General features: G+C 43.1%; 1 protein-coding gene across 5 annotated transcripts in view; it reads right to left on the bottom strand.

Moving 5' to 3' along the window:
* ntm (neurotrimin) overlaps positions 1 to 27,418 on the bottom strand; it is a 564,691-nt gene that overhangs the window by 55,299 nt on the left and 481,974 nt on the right. For all 5 annotated transcript variants that reach the window (XM_047378903.1, XM_047378905.1, XM_047378904.1 and 2 more), the window contains one exon: positions 17,447 to 17,679. In XM_047378903.1, the coding sequence (XP_047234859.1) occupies positions 17,447 to 17,679 (233 nt within the window). The remainder of the gene's footprint in view (positions 1 to 17,446; positions 17,680 to 27,418) is intronic.

Raw genomic sequence — 27,418 nt, forward strand, 5'->3', positions numbered from 1 at the left:
GAAAATGTGATCGTTAATGAATTTAGTTCAGGTGGTTTTAATTAGTATGAGTTTGAAACCCCTAACTTTAATTTTGTGATAAAATGGATTAAAATATTTTTATTGATTTCTAACTCAATGCAGCATTATATCCAACACACATTTTTAATCCTTAAGGAGATCTTGGTTTTATTTTAATGTGTAACTACAATTCAATCCTGTAAGACTCACAATGAAAAGACGCATAGCTGGCGATTAGAGAAGTTAATTTACAAATATTTATTTCTTATGCACTCGGACCCAATGGAAGACACAAACGCTGAGAATGAAGTGAGCTTCAATTAACAACTTATGAATAGAATTAGAGATGTCTTCCCCCAGGGATCCAACTGGTGGTGGAGTGGAGGCCTGACGAGGTAGGGAAATCTGAAGGAGCTAGGAAGCAGATGGTGGAGATGGGGAGGAGGAGGGTCACAGCTCAGCTTGAAGAGCGAGGAAGTCCGTGAGTGAAGATCTTTAAAGCGGAGCCTTGGACGGTGATTGGCTGAAGAGGAGATGCTGACTCGATGCTGATTGGCCGGAGCAGGGAAGCATGGTGGAATCATTGGACGGAGCAGAGGAGGGGTTCTTCCAGATTGAATTTTCTCAAAACTCCATAATAGGAAAGCTTTCTCTTAAACATTATAACTTTCACAAACAGATGCTTCTGTGTTGAAAATTGGTGTACAAACATAACATATCTCCTCACAAATGTTACATTTGGAATATTCAAGATATCAGTTTCAAAATTAGGGCATTGTTCATGAAGATTGGTTTGATAACAATATGTTTGTTAAGGAGTTGTTTAACGACTGTCCTTTTTTCACGTTTGTTTTAGAAACTAAAATCCCAAAACCTCCAAGAGAATTTGCTATTGACATTGACATTGATACACTCCCTCTTACTTGATATGAACTACACTCTGATGTATATAAAACTCCTTCAACTGCTATTATTGCTGTCTAACGTGTGCTTGTGTGTAATGTGAAGCGGCTGGGATGAAGATCAGCTCCTCCAAGTCCGAGGCCATGGTACTCGACCGAAAAAGGGTGGCTTGTCCTCTTCAAGTTGGAGGGGAGTTCCTGCCTCAAGTGGAGGAGTTCAAGTATCTCGGGGTCTTGTTCATGAGTGGGGGAAAAATGGAGCGGGAGATCGACAGACGGATCGGTGCGGCTGCCGCATTAATGGGGGCACTGTGCCGGTCCGTTGTGGTGAAGAGAGAGCTGAGCCAAAAAGCAAAGCTCTCGATTTACCGGTCGGTCTACGTTCCTACCCTCACCTATGGCCATGAACTTTGGGTCATGACCGAAAGAATGAGATCCGTAGGGTGGCCGGGCACTCCCTTAGAGATTGGGTGAGGAGGGGCCTCCTGGACGGCTTCCTCGGGAGGTGTTCCAGGCACGTCCCACCGGGAGAAGGCCCAGGGGACGGCCCAGGACACGCTGGAGGGACTATGTCTCTCGGCTGGCCTTATTCCATAGTGGGTCACAGGGTGCCTATCTCCAGTAGTCTATGGGCGAGAGGCAGGGCACACCCTGGACAGGTCGCCAGTCCATCGTAGGGCAACACACAAACAACCATGCACACACTCATTCGTACACCTAAGGGCAATTTAGAGTTACCAATTAACCTAACAGGCATATCGTCTTTGGGAGGAAGAGAATATGCAAACTCCATGTAGAAAGACCCCAGGCCAGGAATCGAACAAAGGACCTTCTTGCTGCAAGGCAACAGTGCTACCCCCAGGCTGTTTCTCTGATGAACATTTAATAGAGTACCAAACAACTGCATACTGAAGTTGCAAATGCACTGTTGTATATGTGTATATTTGTATATATGTATTTAAGGACATAAAGATATATGCATAAATATACCTTATAACGCATAATAAAAAAAAAACGAGCTATGAACCTAATCATCTGAATCAACGAGTTAACTCTAAACACCTGCAAAAGATTCCTGAGGCCTTTAAAACTCCCAGCCTGGTTCATCACTCAAAAACCTCAATCATGGGTAAGACTGCCGACCTGACTGCTGTCCAGAAGGCCACTATTGACACCCTCAAGCAAGAGGGTAAGACACAGAAAGAAATTTCTGAACGAATTGGCTGTTCCCAGAGTGCTGTATCAAGGCACCTCAGTGGGAAGTCTGTGGGAAGGAAAAAGTGTGGCAGAAAACGCTGCACATCGAGAAGAGTGGAGTCACAGAGGGTGATGGGGGCGGGTGGGGCTGGGTTCTGCCTGAAGTCCACAACCATCTCGACTGTCTTTAGAGCGTTGAGCTCAAGGTTGTTCTGGCTGCACCAGTCCAACAGATGGTCCACCTCCCATCTGTACGCGGACTCGTCACCATCAGAGATGAGTCCGATCAGGGTGGTGTCGTCCGCAAACTTCAGAAGCTTGACAGACTGGTGACTGGAGGTGCAGCTGTTGGTGTACAGGGAGAAGAGCAGAGGAGAGAGAACACAGCCTTGGGGGGAACCGGTGCTGATGGTCAGGGAGTCAGAGACGTGCTTCCCCAGCCTCACGCGCTGCTTCCTGTCAGACAGGAAGTCAGTGATCCACCTGCAGGTGGAGTCGGGCACACTCAGCTGGGAGAGCGTCTCCTGTAGCAGAACTGGGACGATGGTGTTGAAGGCAGAGCTGAAATCCACAAACAGTATCCTGGCATAGGTTCCTGTGGAGTCCAGGTGCCGGAGGATGAAGTGAAGGGCTAGGTTGACTCAAAGACTTAAAGTGAAGCTAAGCTTCATTCTTTAAAATCTCCTTCACACAACTACAATGAATGACGACTGATTAAAATACATGTCCCAAACTATATTGATCTCCTGGCAGCCACAAAATTATGGCTGATAACTTGGAATAAAAAGGTGTCTTTAACCAAGATACTTCCAGAAAACTAACAGCTGGTGGAGATGTAGGAATTTCCAATGCTGGATTTTACAAGAATGCAAAGCATTTGAAAAGCAACCGAATAAAAATGTTTTACACATTGTGTACATTAGAGACGCAGCTGGCAGTAAGGCATTGTGAGCTTAATGATAAACAGCGAGGATTATGAAGAAAATGCAAGTTTTTCACATAGGATCTGATTCATTTTTGCATCTTCCAATTTGGTGGTACAGGGCTGTTTCAGTTCTTTAAAAAAATGGTCTAAAGTTCTAGCCTAATTTAGGTACTAGTTCACAATTTAAAATACATGGGAGAACTCAGTCTGATCAAGGAGATCACAGGCACTGAGTGAACCAAAGGGGTCACAAAACAAAGTAAAAAAATATATGTGGGGGATTATCTCTAAATCTGAATGAGCTCTGTATCACATAAAGCAGCTGCATAAATGCTTCTAGCACATTTGAGTCATAACTAAATTGATTTGGAACTATTTTATTTTTATGTAGAGATAAAAACTTGGAGGTGCCACAGGGCAGGTGTGCCGACAGACTAATAGAAACAACGGCTAAATGATATAATAACTGTAGACTTCTATTCAGATACATTCTGGACCATGTGATAATTATTATCTACTAGGAAACACTCTACAAAACTGATGCAAAAAGCTCTCTAAAATTGTCAATGAATGTGAAAATAGTCCTGTACAGTTAGAGCTTTGCAGCAACTATATTTCTGATGTTAGTATACATAGTGTCATAATATAAAAATACAACCTCAGTTAGGGTTTTATATAAAGTTAAATGAACAAAACCACACAAAAGATTCTGCACAGTTAATGAGATTTAAACAAAGATGAAGCCATGGGGCACCCTCACAGCTGCGTCCCACATCCCACCTGGAGGAGGCCCAGGGGACGGCCCAGGTCGCACAGGAGGGACTATGTCTCTCGGTTGGCCTGGGAACGCCTTGGGCTCCCCCCGGAGGAGCTGGAGAAGGTGTCTGGGGAGAGGGACGTCTGGGCGTCTTTGCTGAGTCTGCTGCCCCCGCGACCCAGTCCCGGATAAAGCGGAAGACGACGACAACGACAAATTTTACAACCGAAAAATTTAGGGTAATTTCTTCCCAAGAGTGGAAGCTCCAGATATTGCTACAAGAAATGGCAAAAACTAGAGCAGGGGCTCCAACTAAAATAGCAGGAGGTCACTGCCTCCATCATCCAAACACTTTGTGTTCCAAACATTTAAAACCAACTGACAAGAATATTTCCTTTTATTTTTATTTAACATTTAATTAACACCAGATCTTTTGTTTTTTAACTACTGATCAATTATTCATATGCCCATGAAACCATCTGCTGAACAGAAAAGTGCAATGCAATTAAGTACCAATATTAAATGCACTTTGAATAACTCAGTTGACCTGGGTCTGTACATCTCAGAAAAACAATTCTGCTCTCCTTGTGCTTGTGGCAGGCATGGCAATTTGCTTAACCTTTTCCTTAAGTAGTTGTCCTTCTTAAAGTGTTTCTGCCACAACTTTCCTGCAATCATTGATCATTTCCCAGTCAGTGAAAGGCTTTTTGTGTTTTTCCAATATTCACTGTACTTGCAGTGAACACTTGTATGCTCGCTGTTGTGCTGTAAGAGCAGCCGTGTCATCAGTTGTGTAGCTCGCTCATACTCTGTTCATTTATTCTCCTTGTCCTACTGTCAGACCCAGGCGGTGGATTTGATTTAAGTTCTTATGTTTGGTTTCATAATGTCTCTTTAGATTTCCAATCTTTATAAGTCCAAGTGATTTAGAACATATAAGGCAGGCTGGCCTTACACCTGACGGAAGTTAAAAGGAAAGCGGCTCTTTAAATTCGGACAACGTATTTGAAGCCTGCTGCTTCTAATGCAAAAAAGTAATTAAACTTGGAACGATGGGTGTACGGGCGTTAGAGTCACATTCAAAGAGTGAAAAGCATTTAAGTGCTATGAAGGGTCTCCAGCAAACGAAGGCCATCAGCCAGTTTTGCCAACTATCCAGCCCCGGGCCCAGCACTATCTCCACACTGCCCAGGCGAGACTCACACAGCAGCACCGCAAGTCCAGTAAGCGATCTCCACGTCGCTTTTGGGTCAGAGCCAACATTAAGAGCGGAGGTGCTCTGGGTCCTTCACACAGTGATTAGGCATCAATCATACAGTGCAAATGAGGAAATCTGGGAATTGTTTCCTCTTTACGTTTTTTATGTTTCAAAAAAGTCTTAAATTTAATTCATAATGGTCATAAAAAGGTCTTAAAATTTCTTAAATTAAAACCTGCAGAAACCCTGATAATGGCAACAAACGTTAGCTCAAATTCCATGCCTCTTTTTATTTGGTATTTTTGTGTACTTCATAATCTGAAAAAGTATCCTAGCCTCACATCAACTTTAACATGTTTGTCTGCAGTAAGTCTGAGGTGTCCCTGACAAACCCAAAGTGAGCTTTTTTTTTTTTTTTCGCTTCCTCCCTGCAGTTTTATTTGACACCTCCATACGTTCACATGCAGGACTTCAACCTTGTTCTCAAGAACATAATAGTAGGAAAGACCTGTGCATTTAATATGAGAGGGGTGAGAAGTTCTGTAGCTTCTAAATCTGTAGCTTCCTCAGTCCCCACAGAGCCTATAAGAACAAAGGTGGCCAGCAGGTTCTGGCCAGCTATCCCTGGTGGCCAGGACCTGCTGGACAGGCTGGCCCTGCTTCATGGACTGCTACCAGGACCAACTCTGGGTCCAGGTGGAAATGCCAAAACCCCTGGGTGCAAGCAGCAAACCATCCTTTGTGACCAACCAGGTTGCCAGCTTAGAGGAGCCCAAAGAACCTCTCGGGCCCTCGTCACAGCCAGACACGGGCACCCCTGCTACACAGCTCCACCCAGTGACCCAGAACAGTTATCCCCGCAGTCATGCTTAATTGCTTTGCTCTTTAAAGAACCCATGTCTGAAAACTTACAACCCCAAAGTGGTGGAATGTGTGCACCTGGAAAGCACATTCATACCAGAAGTGCTTCTAACACTCTGGCTGGAAAAATCATCAATCAGTAGAGAGTTGTATGACCGCCTGTGCCAAGAAGATCACCTTTAAACTGAGGCACAACTTAGCTACAAACTCCTTCCAGGAGACTGGCTCTGCCATCTCCATAAGGTAACCAGAGTGTGCACCTTCAGTGTGCAGGTTGGCATAAAACAGCTCTCCCATGCTTTCAGCATTGTTCCAACAGACCAAAGCGGGGTCACACTAGCCTACGCCCATTACTCTCCTGTAGGGGTCCAGAGGAGCTACAAAGCCACACTTCACACACTCCAACAGATGGCGTTCTGTCCTCCAACGTCTCACGACACTCAGGTCTACATCCAAGGGTGCTTAACCTGCTGCCAGTTCCAGCCATCCCAGCCACTCAGCCAACCACCACTTCAGCAAAGCGGGGTTACATTACTTTGGTTCCACCTTCAGCTCAAAAATTAGCAGGAGGTAACAAATTCCACCTAACTGTGACATGCAGTTTCATTAAGTGGTTTGGGTGCTTGTCAGCACCAAATGACGCCGTTATCCTAGCTGCTGCTCTTTTGCTGAACCAGATGAAGTTCTACATCAAACTCTCGTCCCCAAGAACAGAGCTGGTCTACATGTCCAGGAAGGGAGAGACCAGTGTGTTGGACCAGTTTAAATAGGTGCATGCGTCAACACTCACACTAACATGCACTAACCACTAACAACTTCCCTTCAGGTCAAGTTTATTTATATAGCGCTTTTCAGCAACAAGGCACTCAAGGCGCTGTACATAAGGAAAAACATTACAATGATACAGAAAATCAAACAGAGGTAATTAAAAAAAGAATAAATAAAAATAAAATAAAGAGAATAGAATGATGGATAAGAAAATTAAAGGAAAATTGAACTGAAAACGTAACTAATAATGTTTAGATGGCACAGTTGAAGGCCACTTTAAACAAATAGGTTTTTAATCTTGATTTAAAGCAACTTAGAGTTTCGGCGCTTTTACAGTTTTCTGGGAGTTTATTCCAGATTAGTGGAGCATAAGAACTAAAAGCTGCTTCTCCATGTTTGGGTCTTCAACAGAAACTATTAAAAATAGAACTACCCTCCAGGCCACAGTGTTTAATTGTATGTTTACACGCTATTTTTCCATGAACACGCATGCACTGCAGACTCTCACAGAAGTGATTAAGAATGATTTAATGGACACACAAGTTGCCAGAGATTTCATGCAAAATCTTATCAGAGATGTTGGTTCATCTGTAGGCGGTCTCACCGAGGCACGGATACCTACTTGCCTAGTTCTGCTGGATTTAGTAGAGAAAATCCTAAAGTCTACCACAGCAGACACCTTGCAACCTTTACAAACGCACCTGGCTGATAGCCCAAGTAGTGCAATTCCATTTTTTTTCCCCTTTCCCCATCTAGATCATTTAGAGACAGGAGTTATGTTAAATCTCATCATCATTTGAAGAAGCTAATGTGTTTCAACCTAAACCCATGTTAAACGTTGGTTTTTGTTAAGATAACACATTGCATAGTTGGTTACAAACCAGGATTGACTCCCTCACATTTATTTTCCGATGGTCCATAGCGCCACCTATGCCAATGACACAGGCTGATTTCCGTGCCTGACTGTAATTGGATGACTAAGCTATGACACAATTATTTGGTTATCTTATTATTTTTGCTTCTTTTATTGTTGTTTCACTTTGTCCCATGGTTACCAAAGCTGATGACCAAACGAATGTGATAATGATGTGAATGTATTGTTTTGTATTTCCTCATTGAACTACATAGACAGGTATGAGTTAGTCAGAGTTTAGCCCTGCTCAGGCTAACCTTATCCTACCCAGTCACAGGCCTTTGAGAGGCGAACTGAACTATGAACTCCTGTTCCTGCCAACAGGAACACAGAGACAGTATTTTAGTTTTTGGTATTCTTCACGGATAATTGATTTTCAGCTCCTATGGACCCAATAGCTTCAAAGACTGATTGATCACACTCTTTGAACCAAGGGGGGATGTTAGGGTCATCCATTTGGGCCAACTGGGCTGTGCAGTTCAACATATCCAGCTCAGCCTTTGTTGCAGTGATGGACATTGAAGCTCTTTCTTGGGTTGGGACTGTAACTTGCAAATGGCCTTAAAACCTGCTGTCAGTACATGCTTATCATAACCTCACAATAAATTAGAAAGAGGTATGATTAATCACCAAAGGTTTTAAATCGGAACTCTGATGATTTATATATGTATTTATTCGTTTATGTATTTATATTTTGTTGACAACAGCTCAATAAAAACTCATTTTGAAAAATAAACAGTTTTTTTTATCTCAGTCAACAGAGTAGGAAATAAATGTTGGTGTATTTATCTAAGTCTATTTTTTTTCTTGTCTCCAACCCAGAAAGGCAAGTGGGAAAATATTTTTCTCTTGTCTTGTTTTTCTAAGTCTTTTTTTCTCTCAAGCCCGGAAAGGCAAATGGAAGAAAAAAAAAATTCTGTCCTCTTTTTTTTCTGTATGTGTATTTTTGTAATACCACTTCTGTCCTCTAAACATTGGTGGCACAGCCAGCCAGCTAGGTGCAGGTGAGTGCAGAAAGTTATATTTTGTTTAAAATAATCTAGAAGTCTGGTTTTAAAGGATGTTTTGGGATGTTTTTAGATGAGACGTTTTACCTTAAACTGCCAAATATGGAATCAGTCCTTTGAAAATAAGCCTGCTTTTAGATTCGCTATGGTGGTTTTTGAGATGCAAAGGCCCACAACTGACCCAGGCTTCAGCGGGAGTTGGAGATAGTTCACACCGAGGAGTACGACCTGATCTCGGCAGGCCGCGCTGTCTTCCTTCGTCCACGTGAGGAGTAGGATTGGACCCGGGTACCATGGTTGTACTATTTTGTTTTTCAACAAACAAATCTCAAATTTAATTGTAGAGTTGTAGTTTGTAATTTTTTACAGTTTAAATGGTAAATGGTATCTCTTGCCTAGAAAAAAAGACTTGAGTAACCAAAGCAGAATAGTTAGAGTTATATTGTATGATAATTGAATGTTCCTGAATGCCGTTGTGCTGCAGACACTGCCTGTCTCTACTATCAGGAAGTAGTATATTTATTAGCTTGAGAGCTTGAGCCTGCATCTCTGAAGATGGTTTAAGTGTGCTATGATTACTGAGAACAATATTTCAATCAAGGGTCTATTAATAATCATTTAGAGCAGTTTTTATGTTCCTTGTAAAGAAGAATCCATGTTGTCATTAGGATTGTTCATATTAACCTAAGTTTACAATAAAATCCCTTCTTTTTGGTTTCATGCAAGACGGCCGAGGGCAACACCCGCATGGATCCAGTTTCTGGACAGCTCCCAGTGATCTATCCAACATCATTTCCAGCTTCAGTGTCTCTTCACATTCTTTTAAAGTTTATCACTTGTTGATAAGGTTCATTTTATGGTTAAGAGTGTTTTTTTATTTTTATTTATACCTATTTTAATAAATTACCTTGTTACTATAAAAAAAAATTCTCTGTGCTGTCCATACATGACTTTACCTGGTGACAACAATACAATAATAATGCTTGAAAGATATTAGGTTTGTGTTCATAAGTGTGTGGTAGTTACCTTATACACCAATTTATCCAGTTATCAGGTAACAGTAGAGGTCAGATGCAGATGGGTAAAAATAGAATTTGGCATATTTTTCAACTCCTCTATCCAATAAATCTGATTTGTATTTAGAGTGTACCAGAAATTTGTCATTTGAAATTAACTACTGCTCTCTCTACACGCTACGCAGATGTTTCTTGAGGTGTAGACATCTTAAAAATAATTATTCAATCATGGTGACCTTGTATGACTTGAAGCATTTCTACTCAATGCCAATCTTGAGGAAGGATTGATCAATCCAATTACCTGAGAGAGAGAGGTTTGCACGTGCTGGAGAAAAAGTAATACATCGTCCGCATAAAGACTGACTTTATGTTCAATTTTCATGCATTTTATGCCTTTAATATCTTTAGTTAGCCTGATTGCTGCCGCTAGTGGTACAATAAAAATAGCAAATAATAAGGGGGAAAGTGGGCCTCCTTGTCTGGTGCAGGGTGTGTGGGGTCTGCAGAGATTTTAGCTGCCCTTTTCCTGACTCTACACCTGTATAAGTCCTGGATAGAGGAAAGGTCAACCTTGATGATTCTCTCTGCAGACCTGATTGTTTGTTGCAGTCTGGACCTGTCCTGTTTTGTGGATGAGCCAAACCACAATCAGATGGATGAAGTCAGGACAGACTGAATGATGACAGTGTAGAAGATGACCAGCAGCCCCGGTGGAAGGTTGTACTTCTTGAGTTGTCTCAGGAAGTACACTCTGCTAGGCCTTCTTCCGAACATTGTCTTTGTGTGAGGAACATCTCAGGTGTCAAAGAAATGGTAGTTCCTAGGAACCGGAAGTGGTACACAGCAGACAGTGTTGTTGAGGATGGTGAGGGGGGTATGTGGGGGTGGTGTTCCCAGAAAGTACACCATCATCTCCACAGTCTAGAGCGGGTTATGTTCCAGGTGGTTCTGACCACATCAGCAAACCAGCCGATCCACCTTCTGTCTGTATGCAGACTCAACACTGTCCTGGATCAGTCCAATAACAGTGGTGTCATCTGCAAACTTCAGGAGTTTCACAAATGGGTCTGCTGAGGTGTAGTCATTTGTGTAGAGGGAGAAGAGGAGTGGGGAGAGAACACACCCGTGGGGGGCGCCGGTCCTGATGGTTCTTGTGCAGGAGAAGATGCTTTCCAGCCTTACCTGCTGCTGCGGATCCTTCAGGAAGCTGGTGATCCACTGACAGTTGGAGGCCAGGACTTTGAGCTGGATGAGCTTCTGGTAGAGGATGTCTGGGTTGATAGTGTTGATAGTTGAGCTGAAGTACACAAACAGGATCCCGGTGTACATCCCTGGGTGGTAGAGTGTTGCAGGGTGAAGCGTAGTCCCAAGTTGACTGCATCATCTGCCGACCTGTTTACCCAGTAGACAAACTGTGGGGGGTCAAGCAAGGGGCCTGTGATGTCCTTCAGGTGCTTCAACTCCAGTCATTCAAAGGATTTCTTGACCACAGACGTCAGGGCGACAGGCCTGTAGTCATTTATTTCTGTGATGGTGGGTTTCTTGAGTACTGGGATGGTGGAGCATTTGAAGCAGGAGGGGACCTCACACAGCTCCAGTGACTTGTTAAAGATCTCAGTGAAGATGGGTGCCAGTTGGTAAGCGCAGCCTTTCAGGTATGATGGGGACAAATTATCAGGTCCTGAGGCATTTTTTGTTTTCAGGTGCTAAAAGAGCCTATTTAAGTCTTCATCTGAGATCCTTAGTGAAAGCAATGGGTCTGAAGGTAGGGGGGTGGTTGGTGTATGGCAATAATTTGCCCAAGACACTTCAGGGAATCTAAAATATATAACATACATCAGGTTATTTTAGAATTATTTGTTTGCTACATAATTCCATATGTGTTCATTCACTGTTTTGATGCCTTCAGTGAGAATCTATGTACAATGGAAATAGTCATAAACATAAAGAAAACCATTAAATGACAAAATGGTTCCAAAACTTTTGACCGGTAGTGCATTTGAATAGTTGCATTTAAAAATATACTGCATTGTTCCATTACTGCATAACTTTCTTTCCGTTGGGACTTGAGCTGTAAAACTGTACATCAAAGGAGTTAAAGAATGTAGTTTTTTTTTTTTTGATTAGTTACCATTTCTATATGATGATGCACAATAGAAAATAAGCCCAATGCGGTCAATGGCATCAAGAGGGAGGGCATTTTATTACTCTAACCTCTGGTGTCTGCGCTCACCTCTAAGGGTTAAGTTGCATGTAGAGATTGAGGGTTCTGGGTGGGGGGGGAGGCATGGCAGACCCTCTTCCCCACCTGTTTTTCTTTTTAAATGTACACTACAACAACACGCATCAACACCACATTTGAGCGGGCAGAGGTAAACTTGGGGTCTTTTCACACCCCGTTTGTTGTTTGTCGTCTGACTTTTCGGCCCTTTCAAGATTGTTTGGATTGCCTTGGATGCTTGGTCCGTTGTTGGGGAGGGGGGGGGTCTCTGACAAGAGGGTCTTGGTCGGGCAGTGTGCAGTGTTGATTGAGATGTGTCTTTGCTTAGGTGGAGGGGCTGGCTGGCCTGCTCGGTGTGATGAGGTGTGCATGCGGGAGGGTGGGTGCTCAGCATCCCGGGGCACCTCCGCGGTTTGAGTGTGGGGTTGGCGGGGTCCTGGTCCTTGGCGTGCTGTGGTGGCCTTCCTCCAATGCTTCCTTCTGTGGCTCTTTTCCCTGGCTGGGCAAAGGGTTCCTGTTAGCAGTCGGGTGGGTGGGGCAGTGGAGCATGTCTTGTGCCTGCACTGGGGCGGCTGGTGGGATGTGCTTGGCCTGGAGCGGTTGGCCTACCCAGCCCGGTTACCCGGCTGGTACATGTTTCCTTCTCACAGACTTATGGGCTGGGGCTGCTGAAAGAAGTACTGCAGCACATAGAGAACATGGTAGTAAGCAACCATGCGGTGCAATTCTATTCTAGAATGGTGCTGTTCAAGGTGACAGCAAGTTGGAGTAGCTCTGTTACTTTTTGTTCTGATTAATTATTCTTAAGAACTCAAATTTCTCTTGTTGTGGATAAAATCGTTTTTTTTTTATGATTATCCTCTCTGGTATTGGATGCTGTGTAGCTGGAAGGATTTTTGCAGATACTTTTTTTTGCTTTTGGACATTTGTTGTGATGCGCCACCATGGAAACGGGGTTGTTATTTTTTTAAACTGGGAGCAGCTAATTGATATATCAAAAGCCAAAATAATACTTCAACTACAACCCCAAATCCCGGATGAATTGAAAAGGAGGCGCTGTGGATGCAGAACAGTAGCAAAGAGAAGAGAAAGAAGGAAGAAGTTCAAACCATCTCTTCCATCAATTCTGATGGGCAATGTGAGATTATTGGGAAACAAGTTGGATGATCTCCAAACCCTACAAAGGATCCAGCCAGAGTATCAGGAATGCAGTATTATGTGTTTCAGTGAGACATGGCTGCGGGACCATATCCCTGACTTCAGCGTCTCTCTGCTAGGCTTTCTGAGCAGACAGATTTAAAGAGGAACGGCAAATGCAAAGGAGGTGGAGTGGCAGTACTTGTGAACAACAGATGGTGTAATCCAGGACATGTTACCGTGAAGTGTCGTCTCTGCAGTCTAGATATTGACCTGTTAGCAGTAAGTTTTGGTCCATATTATTTACCCAGAGAGTTCACCAGTGTTATTTTGGCAACAGTATACGTTCCACCTTTAGCTGTTCCCAACACTCCATGTGATGCCATCAGCTCAGTTGTTGCTAAATTACAGACACAAAACTGGCAATTTCTGGTGATTTTAACCATGCTTCACTCTCTGCTACACTTCCAACGTTTTAACAGTTTGTCAGCTGCTCTACCAGATTAAAAAAAACATTGGATTTGTTTTATGCAAATGCCAAGGACTCATACATCTCTAAAGCAAGACCTCCTCTAGGCAAATCAGATCACAATCTTGTTTTTCTCCCATGGGGAGAGGCGGCGGGCTGGTGTGGGTTTGCTTGTTGCCCCCCAGCTCAGCCATCTCGTGTTGGGGTTTACCCCAGTGGATGACAGGGTCGTATCCCTGCGCCTTCGGGTTGGGGAGAGGTCTCTGACTATCATTTCAGCCTACGGGCCGAGTGGTAGTGCAGAGTACCCGGCCTTCTTCTCTGTTTAATGCCTTTCATTGCCCCGTCTGTCATTTTACATGGACGGCCATGCCTTGGTAGGTTAGCAGTTGTGCCATTCTCTGAGATTTTCAGAGCTTTATTTCTTCTACCTGAATTTATATGCTGTTACATAATCAATAAATAATTTCTGTTTAGGGTGTCAGGCCACCCCTCCTTGAACCACAACCTTGACGTGGTGGAGAGGTTTGAGTGCTCCAATGATCGTAGAGGCTATGTTGTCTGGGGTTTAAATGCCCCTGGTAGGGGGCTTGTGCAGGAGGTTGAGAGATATTGACTAGAAATAGTCAGGCTCACCTACATGCACAGAGTGTCCTCTGGAACCCATCTCCTTGAGAGGGGATGAACTCTCTTCTACCCTGAAGTGGCCAGCGGGGAGAGGCGGCACCAGGACACCCTAGGCAGGAGGTCGATGATCGACTTTGTTGTCGTATCATCAGACCTTCGGCCACATGTTTTGGACACTTGGGTGAAGAGACGGGCTGAGCTGTCCACTGATCACCACCTGGTGGTGAGTTGGATCCGCTGGAGGAGGAGAAAGCCGGACAGACTTGGCAGGCCCAAGCGCATAGTTAGGGTCTGCTGGGAACGCCTGGCGGAGCCCTCAGCCAGGGATGTATTTAACTCCCACCTCCGGGAGAGCTTCGACCAGATCCCGGGGGATGTTGGAGACATAGAGTCTGAGTGGACCATGTTCTCCGCATCTATTGTCGATGCTGCTGCCCGTAGCTGCGGCTGTAAGGTCTGCGGTGCCTGTCGCGGCGGCAATCCCAGAACCCGGTGGTGGACACCGGCAGTAAGGGATGCTGTCAAGCTGAAGAAGGAGTCCTATCGGCTGTGGTTGGCTTGTGGGACTCCTGAGGCGGCTGACGGGTACTGTGAGGCCAAGCGTGCTGCGGCCCGGGCTGTGGCAGAGGCAAAATCTCGTAGGAGTTCGGTGAGGCCATGGAGAAGGACTACTGGTTGGCATCAAAGCGATTCTGGCAAACCGTCCGGCGCCTCAGGAGGGGGAAGCAGTGCTTCGCCAACACTGTTTATAGTGGGGGCGGGAGACTGCTGACCTCGACTGAGGACATTATCGGGCGGTGGAAGGAGTACTTTGAGCATCTCCTCAATCCTGCCATCACGCATTCCATGGTGGAAACAGAGGCTGGGGACTCGGGGTTGGACTCTTTCATCACCCAGGCTGAATTCACTGAGGTGGTTAAAAAGCTCCGCGGTGGCAAGGCTTCGGGGGTGGATGAGATCCGCCCTGAGTACCTCAAGTCTCTGGATGTTGTAGGGCTGTCATGGTTGACACGCCTCTTAAACATTGTGTGGCGGTCGGGGACAGTGCCTCTGGACTGGCAGACTGGGGTGGTGGTCCCCCTTCATAAGAAGGGGGACCGGAGGGTGTGTTCCAACTACAGGGGGATCACACTCCTCAGCATCCCTGGTAAGGCCTACGCCAGGGTATTGGAGAGGAGAGTCCGACCGATAGTCAAACCTCGGCTTCAGGAGGAGCAGTGTGGTTTTCGTCCCGGCCGTGGAACACTGGACCAGCTCTATACCCTCTACAGGGTGCTCGAGGGTTCATGGGAGTTTGCCCAACCGGTTCACATGTGTTTTGTGGACCTGGAGAAGGCATTTGACTGTGTCCCTTGTGATGCCCTGTGGGGGGTGCTCCAGGAGTATGGAATTGGGGGCCCTTTATTAGGGGCCATCCGGTCCCTGTACGAGCGGAGCAGGAGTTTGGTCCGCATTGCCGGCACTAAGTCGGACCTCTTCCCGGTGCATGTTGGACTCCGGCAGGGCTGCCCTTTGTCACCGGTCCTGTTCATAACTTTTATGGACAGGATTTCTAGATGCAGCCAAGGGCCGGAGGGGGTCTGGTTTGGGGACCAGTGGATTTCGTCTCTTCTTTTTGCGGATGATGTGGTCCTGCTGGCCCCCTCTAGCCAAGACCTACAGCATGCGCTGTGGCAGTTCGCAGCCGAGTGTGAAGCGTCTAGGATGAGGATCAGCACCTCCAAGTCCGAGGCCATGGTACTCGACCGGAAAAGGGTGGCTTGTCCTCTTCAGGTTGGAGGGGAGTTCCTGCCTCAAGTGGAGGAGTTTAAGTATCTTGTGGTCTTGTTCACGAGTGAGGGAAGAATGGAGCGGGAGATCGACAGACGGATCGGTGCAGCTGCCACAGTAATGGGGGCGCTGTGCCGGTCCGTTGTGGTGAAGAGAGAGCTGAGCCGAAAAGCAAAGCTCTCAATTTACCGGTCGGTCTACGTTCCTACCCTCATCTATGGCCATGAACTTTGGGTCATGACTGAAAGAACGAGATCCCGGATACAAGCGGCTGAAATGAGCTTCTTCCGTAGGGTGGCCGGGCGCTCCCTTAGAGATAGGGTGAGGAGCTCGGCCATCCGGGAGAGCCGCTGCTCCTCCACATCGAGAGGAGCCAGTTGAGGTGGCTCGGGCATCTATACCGGATGCCTCCTGGACGCCTTCCTCGGGAGGTGTTCCAGGCACATCCCACCGGGAGGAGGCCCAGGGGACGGCCCAGGACACGCTGGAGGGACTATGTCTCTCGGCTGGCCAGGGAACGCCTTGGGCTCCCCCTGGAGGAGGAACTGGAGGAGGTCTCTGGAGAGAGGGACGTCTGGGCGTCTCTGCTGAGTCTGCTGCCCCCGCGACCCGGTCCCGGATAAGCGGAAGACGACGAGTACGAGTACGAGGTTCTCCTGAGGGTGTGTGTAGAAGGTTTTTATGATGCACTTCAGAGTGTGTATTATAATGTATACAGATATCAGGACAGTCTTTTTGGTGGATGTCAATATGTATCTGGGAAGCAGGCAAATCCATGGAAAAGTCGAGAGCGGATCTTTAATCCCATTCTGACCCTGCCTTCCTGCTAACATTAGTGAAACTGTAATTTAAGGAAATAATCCAAATAGTGGTGACATTCCGACAATTTGCCAAACCAAACTCTAAATAGAAAACCCAAAAGTAAATGAATTTAAATATTTCCTGATCTACTTGCTTTGAATCAACCTATTTATTGTGACCCCAGTTCATTTAAGTAATGGGAGTGTCATAGCTGGTACAATCCACTTTAGGGATGGTCCGAATAGAAGATTATCCCACTCTTATTTTAATACACCTAAAGTAATTGTTTGGATACAAGTATCACATCATTAAGAAATGTTTATATGTTATATGTTTATCTGAATTCAGTCTTTTTTCTGTTTTTGTGTCAATAGAGAGCAAAAGGAAATGGAACCAATCAGGGTAGCATATTATTTACTTTTTTATTTTCATTTTTTCTTTAAGGGTATTGCAGCAGCACCCTCTCTACAGTATTAACACCCTTTGTGGCGGAAATGTCCATGGCAGCTGTCTTAACTGGTGAATGTGTTGTGTTTGCTACAGTGCCACGTGTGCAAGAAGGTGATATGGGACAATATTTTCCAAAGACTTTGTGTCTTCTAACAACAGTTAAATGGAAAGCAAATACACATTAGTGTAACTAGGGTATAAATAAAGCTAAAGCATGCGCTGGAATAAATCTTCGTCTGTACACATTAGGAAAGGAATTTACAAATTAAACTTGTTCTATAATTTTTATCAAAATGAAATTTATATAAACAAGTACATTATATTCAGAGAAAAAAAAAGGCATGATTAGATACCCAAATGGTTTTGGAAGCCTCTCAACACTAATATTTCAGTCCACCTTCACAACAGTAGCCAGATGTTCATTTACCTTGGACAAGAACATGTACTGAGGTTGTTCTCGGCCGGCTGCTTGTCTGGACTGCACACACATACTGTCCTTCATCTGTCATGTCCACATTTTCAATCTTAATGGTAAACTCCTCTTGGTTAAGGGTCACCAGACTCACTCTGGGATCAACCGACCATTTGTCTTCTCCGGCATAAAGTATACTGGAGCGGTTCAGCCATGCTGTGTGTGTGACAATGTCTCCCTGTTCACATCTGCAAAGCAAAAACAAACAAAATAAAAATTTTAAGTAAATTAATTTTTCCACATCTAAAACAGTTATTCCCAGATCTAATGCTTGATGTATAGCATATCATAAGGTCAACAGACAGACAATAATGGCCAGTTAAATTACAATTATGCTTAAAAAATTATTTTGTTTAGTTGTTCTTCACAATCCAGGCAAAAGCATCTATGCTCTGAAACTGACATTTGTTTTTAAATCTCTCTTTCCATTCATTTCTATACATTTTCTATGAGATTTAGATCAGGGGAACATAAAGTACATATACTTAGTTTATCTATTTTCAAGAGAAATCAGTTTAGTTAGTGTTATTTGTTCACATTTTTGACTAACAGAAAGGATATAAGCCGTTACTTTAGGACTTACTGAAAGTCAAATGATTGATTGCAGTTTTTCCAGATTTTGTTACTGAAGTCTATAATTTTTAATACCTGAATAAATACAGAAATATAATTTCTTTCACTAATATGTGTATCTAATTAAAATGTTTTTTGTACTTAACCTTTTCCTTCTCAGAAACACAAATCTGGCATTAACTTGTTGCTAATTAATGGGTACATTAGTTACATATCAGGTTCTACTTAGCACTTATTAAAGTGCTTATGCAATAAATACTAAGAAATAATCCTCAATGAAAAGTTTTCTCTCAATAATTGTACTCGTACTCGTCGTCTTCCGCTTTATCCGGGACTGGGTTGCGGGGGCAGCAGACTCAGCAGAGACACCCAGGGTATCACGAGGGACACAGTCGAATGCTTTCTCCAGGTCCACAAAACACATGTGAACCGGTTGGGCAAACTCCCATGAACCCTCGAGCACCCTGTAGAGGGTATAGAGCTGGTCCAGTGTTCCACGGCCGGGACGAAAACCACACTGCTCCTCCTGAAGCCAAGGTTCGACTATCGGCCAGACTCTCCTCTCCAATACCCTGGCGTAGGCCTTACCAGGGAGGCTTAATTATATTTGTCTTTAATATTGACCAAATAGGTTGTATTAAATATGACTTTAATGAACTTTGCTTAAAATAAAATCGGCTTTTGCTGTAACAGAACAAGGATCGTTTTTTTTTTTTGCACTGAAAACACACATTAATAGCATCCAGAGTTTTGGAACAAAGCACTTAACCAAAAGTGAGAAGTGAAGCCAAATAAGCACAAATAAAGTATTTATAACATAAGACAGGTTCTCCTATCTAAACAGAGATTTTGCTTAGTTCTTATTTATTGGTAGTTTGACTCCTTTCAGCTGTATTAAGATTAGGAAGATAAATCATTTTTTCTTAATATCATGCTAAAAGGATAGTTCCCTGAAAGAATCTTGATTGCATTTCAAGTAGTTCTTGTTCACTACACATCTTTGTTGGTGTTATTATTATACAGTGTTGATATATGTAATGCTCCAAAATTTATTAAAAATTTTTATTTAAATGTAGTAACTGTAAAACTTTAAACTGAAGTTTTGTGCTGTGCAAAACAGGCCTTTCCACTCTTTTCTTAGAAATCGCACTCTCTATTATTTCTTTTTTTTACCATGTCCTGTCCGGCATAGTAGCACTTAGAATTGTTTTTCGAGTGCCAAAAAGAAGCCCAACAGATTTACTTTCTATTGTAAGGTTTATAGAAGAAAACCTGCTCTACAATGGAAACAAGTTAACGATAATGGCATGTAATATGTTTTTCTGAAGCTTAGTTCACAATGAATCACAAAGTATACCGAAATGTAAAATGACTGAACTGGCAGAGTTGCCTTTCGGCAAAGTTCACATCTCTCAAAGAAAACTGCTAGATCATTTACTTTGCCATTCTACCTGCTTTTCAATTACTTGCTCTATTTTATTCCAGTTCGTGGCCAGCACCATAAGATAATAATTGAAGATATTAGTTCACCTAAAATCCAGGTTAACCCCTTTTAGACTATTGTCATGAAATCATCTCAATCTGCCTCCAATCTATCTTAATACAGCAGAAGTGTTTATTGGGGCATATTCCACACAAACCAGATTTAACTAAAAGCACTTTGCCACCAGAATGTGACATATATGTTTAGTGAAAGTTACTCAGTATTTAACTATATTCAAAATACTGTGATGATGAACAGAAATAACTAAATGTTCAATTTTAACAGCAAACAATTTTGCATTGTTTGCTGTTATTTCAGCTTTTAACCTTGTTCTCTCTTTTCTCTTCCTAGAAGCTACACCTGGCCTGGCTCTGTGTCTGCCTGTGACACCTTTCTGGAGAGGTGAATTGTCCAAGCTTCTGCTGGCAACAACTTAATGCTCACCCTCTACCGATGATCCACATAGCCCTGTCTTTTAGTGTTTAACCCTTTCTCTCTCCTAGACATGGAAATTGACTGAGCTTTTACTGTAACTAATTATATGTGCTCTCTTTCAGACTCTAACCTTGAAAACTGGCTCAGAGTTTATCTGTTCTTTCTTTCTAGGTGAAACGACTAAAGGAGCTACATCCATTAACATTTACTTTTCCTTCCCATAGAAAGTACTTCTGGATCAGTGCTTCCATGTTCTTTTTGTGTCTCTGCTCTGTTCTCTCAAACCCCCAGTCGGTCGTGGCAGATGGCCGCTCAAACTGAGCCTGGTTCTGCTGGAGGTTTCTTCCTGTTAAAAGGGAGTTTTTCCTCTCCGCTGTCGCTACATGCATGCTCAGTATGAGGGATTGCTGCAAAGTCAACGACAGTGACTGTCCACTGTCTCTACATGCTCATCCGGGAGGAGTGAATGCTGCAAGTCACTGACTGGATGCAATCTGCTGGGTTTCCTTAGACAGAATAAAAAGCTAACTCCGACTGCACTGTTCAGTTGTTAGGATTAATTGGAATGTATGTACCTGACTGTTGTGAAGTGCCTTGAGACAACATGTGTTTGGCGCTATATAAATAAAACTGAATTGAATTGAATTTCAAAGCTTTATTGGAGCAATAGCTGTGTGGTATTCATGGTGACCAGATTGATAAGATCCTCAAACTGCTCCTTCCACCCCCAAACTATTTCATCAATATGGGTCTGCAGCTTCGCAGCTCACCCTCACCCTCACCACCCATTTGGGCTAACCAGGTCTGTCTGGCAGCCTCCCCTGCCATATCCAACTCGCTACTACCAGGTGGTGATTGGTTGACAACTCTGCCACTCTTCACTCGAGTGTTGAAGATGTCACACTATGTAAATTGTGTGTGAAAAATGAGTTGAACAGCAAACATATGCTAATGACCCCAAACAGCAGGGACTATCTTCTTTGAACTGCGTCAACCGAGTCATATCCCTCGATTCCAACAATGTGCTTGTCCCAGAATGAGCCGCTGCTACTGCCGCCGCCGTGGAGATGGTGAGGCACTGTGCTGCTGTTGCTACTCCACAAGTCAGCCACCAGAGCTAGCAGCTCTACCTGCTAGCCACCAGAGTGTCTTTGTCAATTACCAGGCCTACCCAGCAGGCTCTTCCATCAGCCACCAGGTCCAGCCATTATCCTACACTGCCAGCCTACATCCTCAAATTGCCTTGAATCAGCTCTGCTTCAAGTACAGTATTTTTCTATGTTCACACCCTGGCTACTAAATGTGGTTAATGTCCATTATGGAGATTACAAACCTGATTGTCTGCACACTACTTGCTGATTCTGTCCTGTCCCATCTCCAGCCTGTGTCGCTAACTCTGCTGTTCACTACAGAAGCCTTTGTCAGCATGGACTCCAGAATCTATCCAGCCCTCAACCAGTGTTCTATCTGACCCCTAGTCGGAAACTTTTACAGGGGGGATCTAAGAGGAGCTATACCATCAACAGCACAAACCCAATTCCATCCTTGCGGTCTTCCTGTCGTCGCCCCTCTAGAATGTTGGGTGGATGGACTGTGGACCACCCTGTGCTAGCTAGCCTTCCCAGGCAGACTATTAATGGATCCGGCAACTGCTGCATCTCCCATTCGCTCTCTCTCCAACAAAGGTCCACTTATTTATGATCTCATAAAATGATTATAAACTAGATTTTCTCTGCTTGACCGAGACATGACAGTGACCAGCTGAGTTTGCAGAGCTCAACCTCACCATTCCACCTGGGTTTGTGAACTTTACAATGAGCAGTACAAGATATCCTCTCTCCCCAACTCTACTCACCAGACATTTGAATCCATTGCACTAAAAATTCATGGCTCTGCCATTTTATCTGCTACTTACCAGCCACCTAAGCCCAAACCTAAATTTTTTTATGAAATTTCTGAGTACATTCCCACCTTATGCTCCCTGTAACAATATTGTCAACTCTCACAAAGGAGTTTGCATCCTGCTTGGACAGCTGTGGTTTGCAAAAATATGTAGATTTCCCTACAAACTCAAAGAGGCACATTCTGGATCAAGTCGGTTGTGCTGGTGTAATCCCTTTTAACTGTATAGTATCTGATTTTCCTATCTCTGATCATAAGCTTGTTTCTTTCAAGGCTAACTTACCAAAACTAACTCTACCCGTTCCATCACGTTCAGAAACCTTAAGAACATTGATCTCCCAATTCTCTCTTCTGCTATTAAAAATCTTCCCAGCAGAGACAAGTTGACTACCCTTGATAAACTGATTTCTCGTTATAATAATGGACCGCAAAGCCTCCTGGACACATTGGCACCACTGAAAAGCTTCTCTCATTCTGACCCCAGTACACACCAGAGCTACATCGGCTTAAATCTAAGGGGTCGCCGTCTGTACTGGCTTTCAAGGAAAACTGGACATGCTATTCACAAGGATGTACATTGAAATACAAAGATGCCATTTCCAGTGCAAAATATGTTTACTATGGTTCCCTCATCCAGTCTGCTAATGGAAATTAACACACTTTGTTCTCTACACTCAGAAATATTCTCCAGCCCCCTGACACCTTTGCCACACATATGTACTCCACCCTATGCAACAGATTTATAGACTTTTTTTACCTCTAAAACTGAAAACATTCACCTGCATCTGTCCCATTCTTGCAACACAACTATGGTTGCAAATACTGTTTAGCACTCTTTCCACCTTCTTCTCACTCACTTTCTAGCTTCAGTCTGCCGTCCATCAGAGAAATATCCTCAATAATCCATAAATCAAAGCCCTCCACCTGTACAGTGGACCACCTGCCTAGAAAGCTGGTCAAATTTTGTCACCCCTCACTCTTGCTTCTCATTACTGACATCATCCATTCTTCCCTCACTTCTTTTCCTGCACTATTTTAAACAGCAATCTCTACACCAATACTTAAGAAACCTTGCTTAATCCCCGCTTAATAATTTCAGACCAATTTCCAATCTCCCATTTTTGTCAAAAGTTTTACAAAAGGTGGTAGCTCAAGTTCATAAGTACCTCAGTGAAAATGACTTGCATAAACAATTTAAGTTAGGTTTTTGGCGCTATCATAGCACAGAGACCACCCTGGTCAAAAATATGGTATCAATTTCCATTGCCATGTGGATGACACCCAACTCTACCTCTCCTAATGACGTGCCGCATCTTTATCCCCCTCCTTCTATTTTCACTATTTACAAGATATTAACTTTTGGTTCTCTCATAATCTCCTCAAACGTAATTCAAATAAAACTGAAATATTTATTTTTGGCACAAAATCCACAATCTGCAAATCAGGCAAATTTTATTTATCTGTTGAAAACACTACTGTCCTTTTTTCCCCACAGGTCAAGAGTCTAGGTGTCATCCGTGATAACAGCCTCTTTTTCACAGCTTATATTAGCAACATCACCCGCTCTGCAAACTTCCACCTCCATTATATCAACCCCTTACCCCTACCGCCGCTGCCATTTTAGTCAATGCTTTGGTCACATCCCAGTTTGATTATCAGTGTGTGAATGTGTGTATGAATGGGTGGATTACTGAATGTAGTGTGAAGTGCTTTGGGGTCTCTAGGGACTTGATAAACGCTATACAAGTAGAGGCCATTGTGTTTACTGCAATGTGCTGCTCTTTGGTTTACCCCACAAATCCCTCCATAAACTTTAATTAGTTCAAAACTCTAAACTGCCACTGGATCTCCGAATAACATCATCCCTGCACACTTTCAAATTTTTTCTTAAAACTCACCTGTTCAGACTAGCATACCTCACTTGACCTCCCCACATGCTACACCACAAACATTTATCTGTATTTAATTTGTTGGTCTCTTTTTAGTACTTTTAACCTTTGTTCACAATATACTGTTTTTATGTTACTGATGTAAAGCGACCTTGAGAGTCTTGAAAGGCGCTTATAAATAAAATGTATTGCTATTATTATCATTAAAGCTGACAGCTTTCACAGGCCAGGGGCAGCGGGGTGCCAACTAAGTAGTCAGAGCATGCGGCGGGGAAGAGGCTGACAAAGTCAGCTCTTTCAGGTTTTATGATTGAAATTTCATCTGTAAACGTTAGCTTTTATTATTTTTATATTTTCAAATGTTTATAAAAGTACATTATAATATTTCTTCAACTTCTTCCTGTTATTATTGTTATTCTTATTATTATTGGCTCCAACTCCATGACTTTGAATATCATGTCTTTTTATATGGCCTCTCTGCTCTCCCAAACTCTCCATGATGAGAGCCAGTAGCACACACAACTTCAATTTTATAACAAGCAATTTAGCGTTTCTTATTTGTAATCTTTGCAGATTCCAAATCTTTGTCAGTGCAGACAGAGTGACTGCATGGTATAGCATAAAACTGATTAATCTTACTAAAAGGTCAATGCTGCAAGATTTGACATTTACATAGCACATATGTAAATTACATAGCAGTGACACAAACAGTATTGTAGTTGTTTTTACATATTCACACTGCCATTCATACAATGCTTGATGTTATTTTTTTCAATCTTGATATTCTCTGAAGTGTCTCCAACAGTTTGTACTGAGCTGTAAGTGTACTCTTCTTGATGCAATCGCCACTGTACCACCAAGATCATCTTATATAAAGTGCCAATCTTAAAGTAGCTCATTGAAAAGATTAACTGATTTCTGCTATAGAACTTTGCTGTCATGAAGACAAAGTAATGCTCACCACTGATGACCTGTTTGGGTAGTATCCTGTTCCCCAAAGTCTCATGCTCAGTCCCTCCCTCTCTACTGGTTCTTAAACATTGTTTTGCTCTTTCTCCCAGGAATTTTGGGTAAGAAGCCTATGAGGTACACAATCAATCTCTATACTGGCATTGTCTGTGTACATTAAATTAGTCTAACAGAAAATAAAGTACTTACATTTTTGCCAGATCATTCAGTTATATTTAGCTGCATCACTAAGTGTCTTCAGGCTCCTCATGTCTTTCGTGTTGATTAGACATTAAATGTTTTCTCATCTCTTTTCAAAGTGATCATCCTGGTTTGTAGTCTTGCTGCTTATTATTCTGAGGAAGGTGTGTGGTACTGAAAGCATCAGACACTTTCAGTAAACACCTTCATTGCCAACCTGATTCAGTGTACAGACAGCCGGGTGGATTCTATCTCTGTCAGATACTTTTGGAAAACAACATCAAAATATTTAGAAACTACTACAAGTCATCAAGAACACTTCACCTGTTGGACGACTTGTTTGCTGAATATTGGACCATTTGCACGTTGCTGGACGCCACTATGCCTTTCCAACATCATTGGCCATTTTGTACCGCAGGATAGACAGTCCTACAAAACCCAGCGGCCACTGTGGTTGATATGACGAGGCCGTCCCAGGTCTGACGTCACAGGAGGCAATATAGGAAGACGAACATTTGAAAGAAGCTGCTTTTCACGCTGGAGACCGGACCAGCAACTGAGCGCATCATTCTGAAGAAGAGTCCCAAGTGGATTTCATTCATTCTCCTTCGTTGGCCAATGTAAAATTCATAAAAGAGGTTTCTGGAATAAGAAGGCCAGTCGGTCGTGGCAGATGACCGCTCACACTGAGCCTGGTTCTGCTGGAGGTTTCTTCCTGTTAAAAGGGAGTTTTTCCTCTCCGCTGTCGCTACATGCATGCTCAGTATGAGGGATTGCTGCAAAGTCAACGCCAGTGACTGTCCACTGTCTCTACATGCTCATCCAGGAGGAGGGAATGCTGCAAGTCACTGACTGGATGCAATCTGCTGGGTTTCCTTAGATAGAAAAACTTTTTATCCAATTTGAATAAAAAGCTAACTCCGACTGCACTGTTCAATTGTTAGGATTAATAGGAATGTATGTACCTGACTGTTGTGAAGTGCCTTGAGACAACATGTGTTGTGAATTGGCGCTATATAAATAAAACTGAATTGAATTGAATTGAAATTTCACTTTGCCGATTGAATACGTGAGTTTAACACGTAACCAAAAAAAAAAAACCACAGAGTTTCAAGGAGACTGATCGCCACCTTGTTTTATCCAGTCGACTCCTGACGGTCAGATCATATTTTCCCCTTTCGCCAATGAGGCCAGAGGACAAAGATTGACCACTCTTCCTGAAGTTAACTGTGGACGCACGTTAACTTCCAACTTTCCCCCTCCTTCTCTCTCCCTCTGCTGAGAGGAGACAACGACAAGTAAAACCCATCCTTTATTTTTATTTATTTCTTAGAAATAGTCTGGGCAGGGTAGAGGAGGTTTTAGTGCAATTAGAGTCACCATTTAGAGTCTAATGTGTTCTGAATTGTATGTGCATGCCATTGTTTTGAAACTTGCTGGTACTTTCGGAGGCCGCCGTGTCTCTCAAGTGTGTCTCTACCTTGCGAACACCTGCGTGCACCATTTTCTTTGTCTTCAACTTTACTGCTTACAGGCTTGCCGGCAAAGGTTTTATTACCCTTTGTCCTCGGGGTTTACAACCTTGCTGGGGGGGAGGTTTATGACTGTGCATCTCACTGAGCTACACTTTCTGGCAGGCTGTGCTCCCAAAGCTTCGTTCAACACCATATTCCTTTGTCATATTATCACTTTTGCCATAACTCCTCGTTGGTTCCATAAGCACCCACTGCTGTTTTGCTTTATTGTTTAGTTAGATATATTACCCCCTTTTTGTGTAGAACTTTACATGTTTGAGTAGGTGAAGATTATTAAATCGAAAGAGCGGATTGTATCAGGCTGTGATTTAATAAATATTCACATAGATAAAGAGAAGGCGTTTGTGTTTATTTTGTGCAAGAGTGATTCGTCAGTCAAAAAAAGGTTAAAAGTTCCCCACGTTTCGGCAGAAACGGTTGATTAAACAGTGACATCTCTGGTAATAGTTATCAATTATTACTGAGTATTTAACAGTTGAAATTATTAAAGGCATTGAGCCACAGTTACAACACCAGAAGGCATCTCTGGTCTCGATTCATAAATGAGGATTTGGGTTAAGAAATTAATTTAGTCAAATTATAATTGTTAATTATAATTCTTGATAAATATTAATTAATCAATAATCATAATTCCAACACACCTAACTTGAACCTAACTACACTTTGGGAATTGTCCATCACTGTTAAATCATGGTGACGTGATGTATAGCTTCCAAATGTTCACATATGTTATGGACTTGATTTTCAAAGTTCCAGAGATCAAATCCTTAATCACCATACTGAATTATAATCAATCGACAACCTGATTTAAAGAACCCAAATTTAAAGCACCCAGATCACAGACAAACTTTGTTGCCTCTGAAGAAGAAAGATCCTGGCTGACATTAAACATTCTTTGTAGAACTACATTTCATGTATGCAAACAAGTTCCAGTTTTCTCCCCTAGACATGCATTTCAGGT

This window comes from Girardinichthys multiradiatus, chromosome 11 (assembly GCF_021462225.1).
Source record: "Girardinichthys multiradiatus isolate DD_20200921_A chromosome 11, DD_fGirMul_XY1, whole genome shotgun sequence".
NCBI classification, from domain to species: Eukaryota; Metazoa; Chordata; class Actinopteri; order Cyprinodontiformes; family Goodeidae; genus Girardinichthys; species Girardinichthys multiradiatus.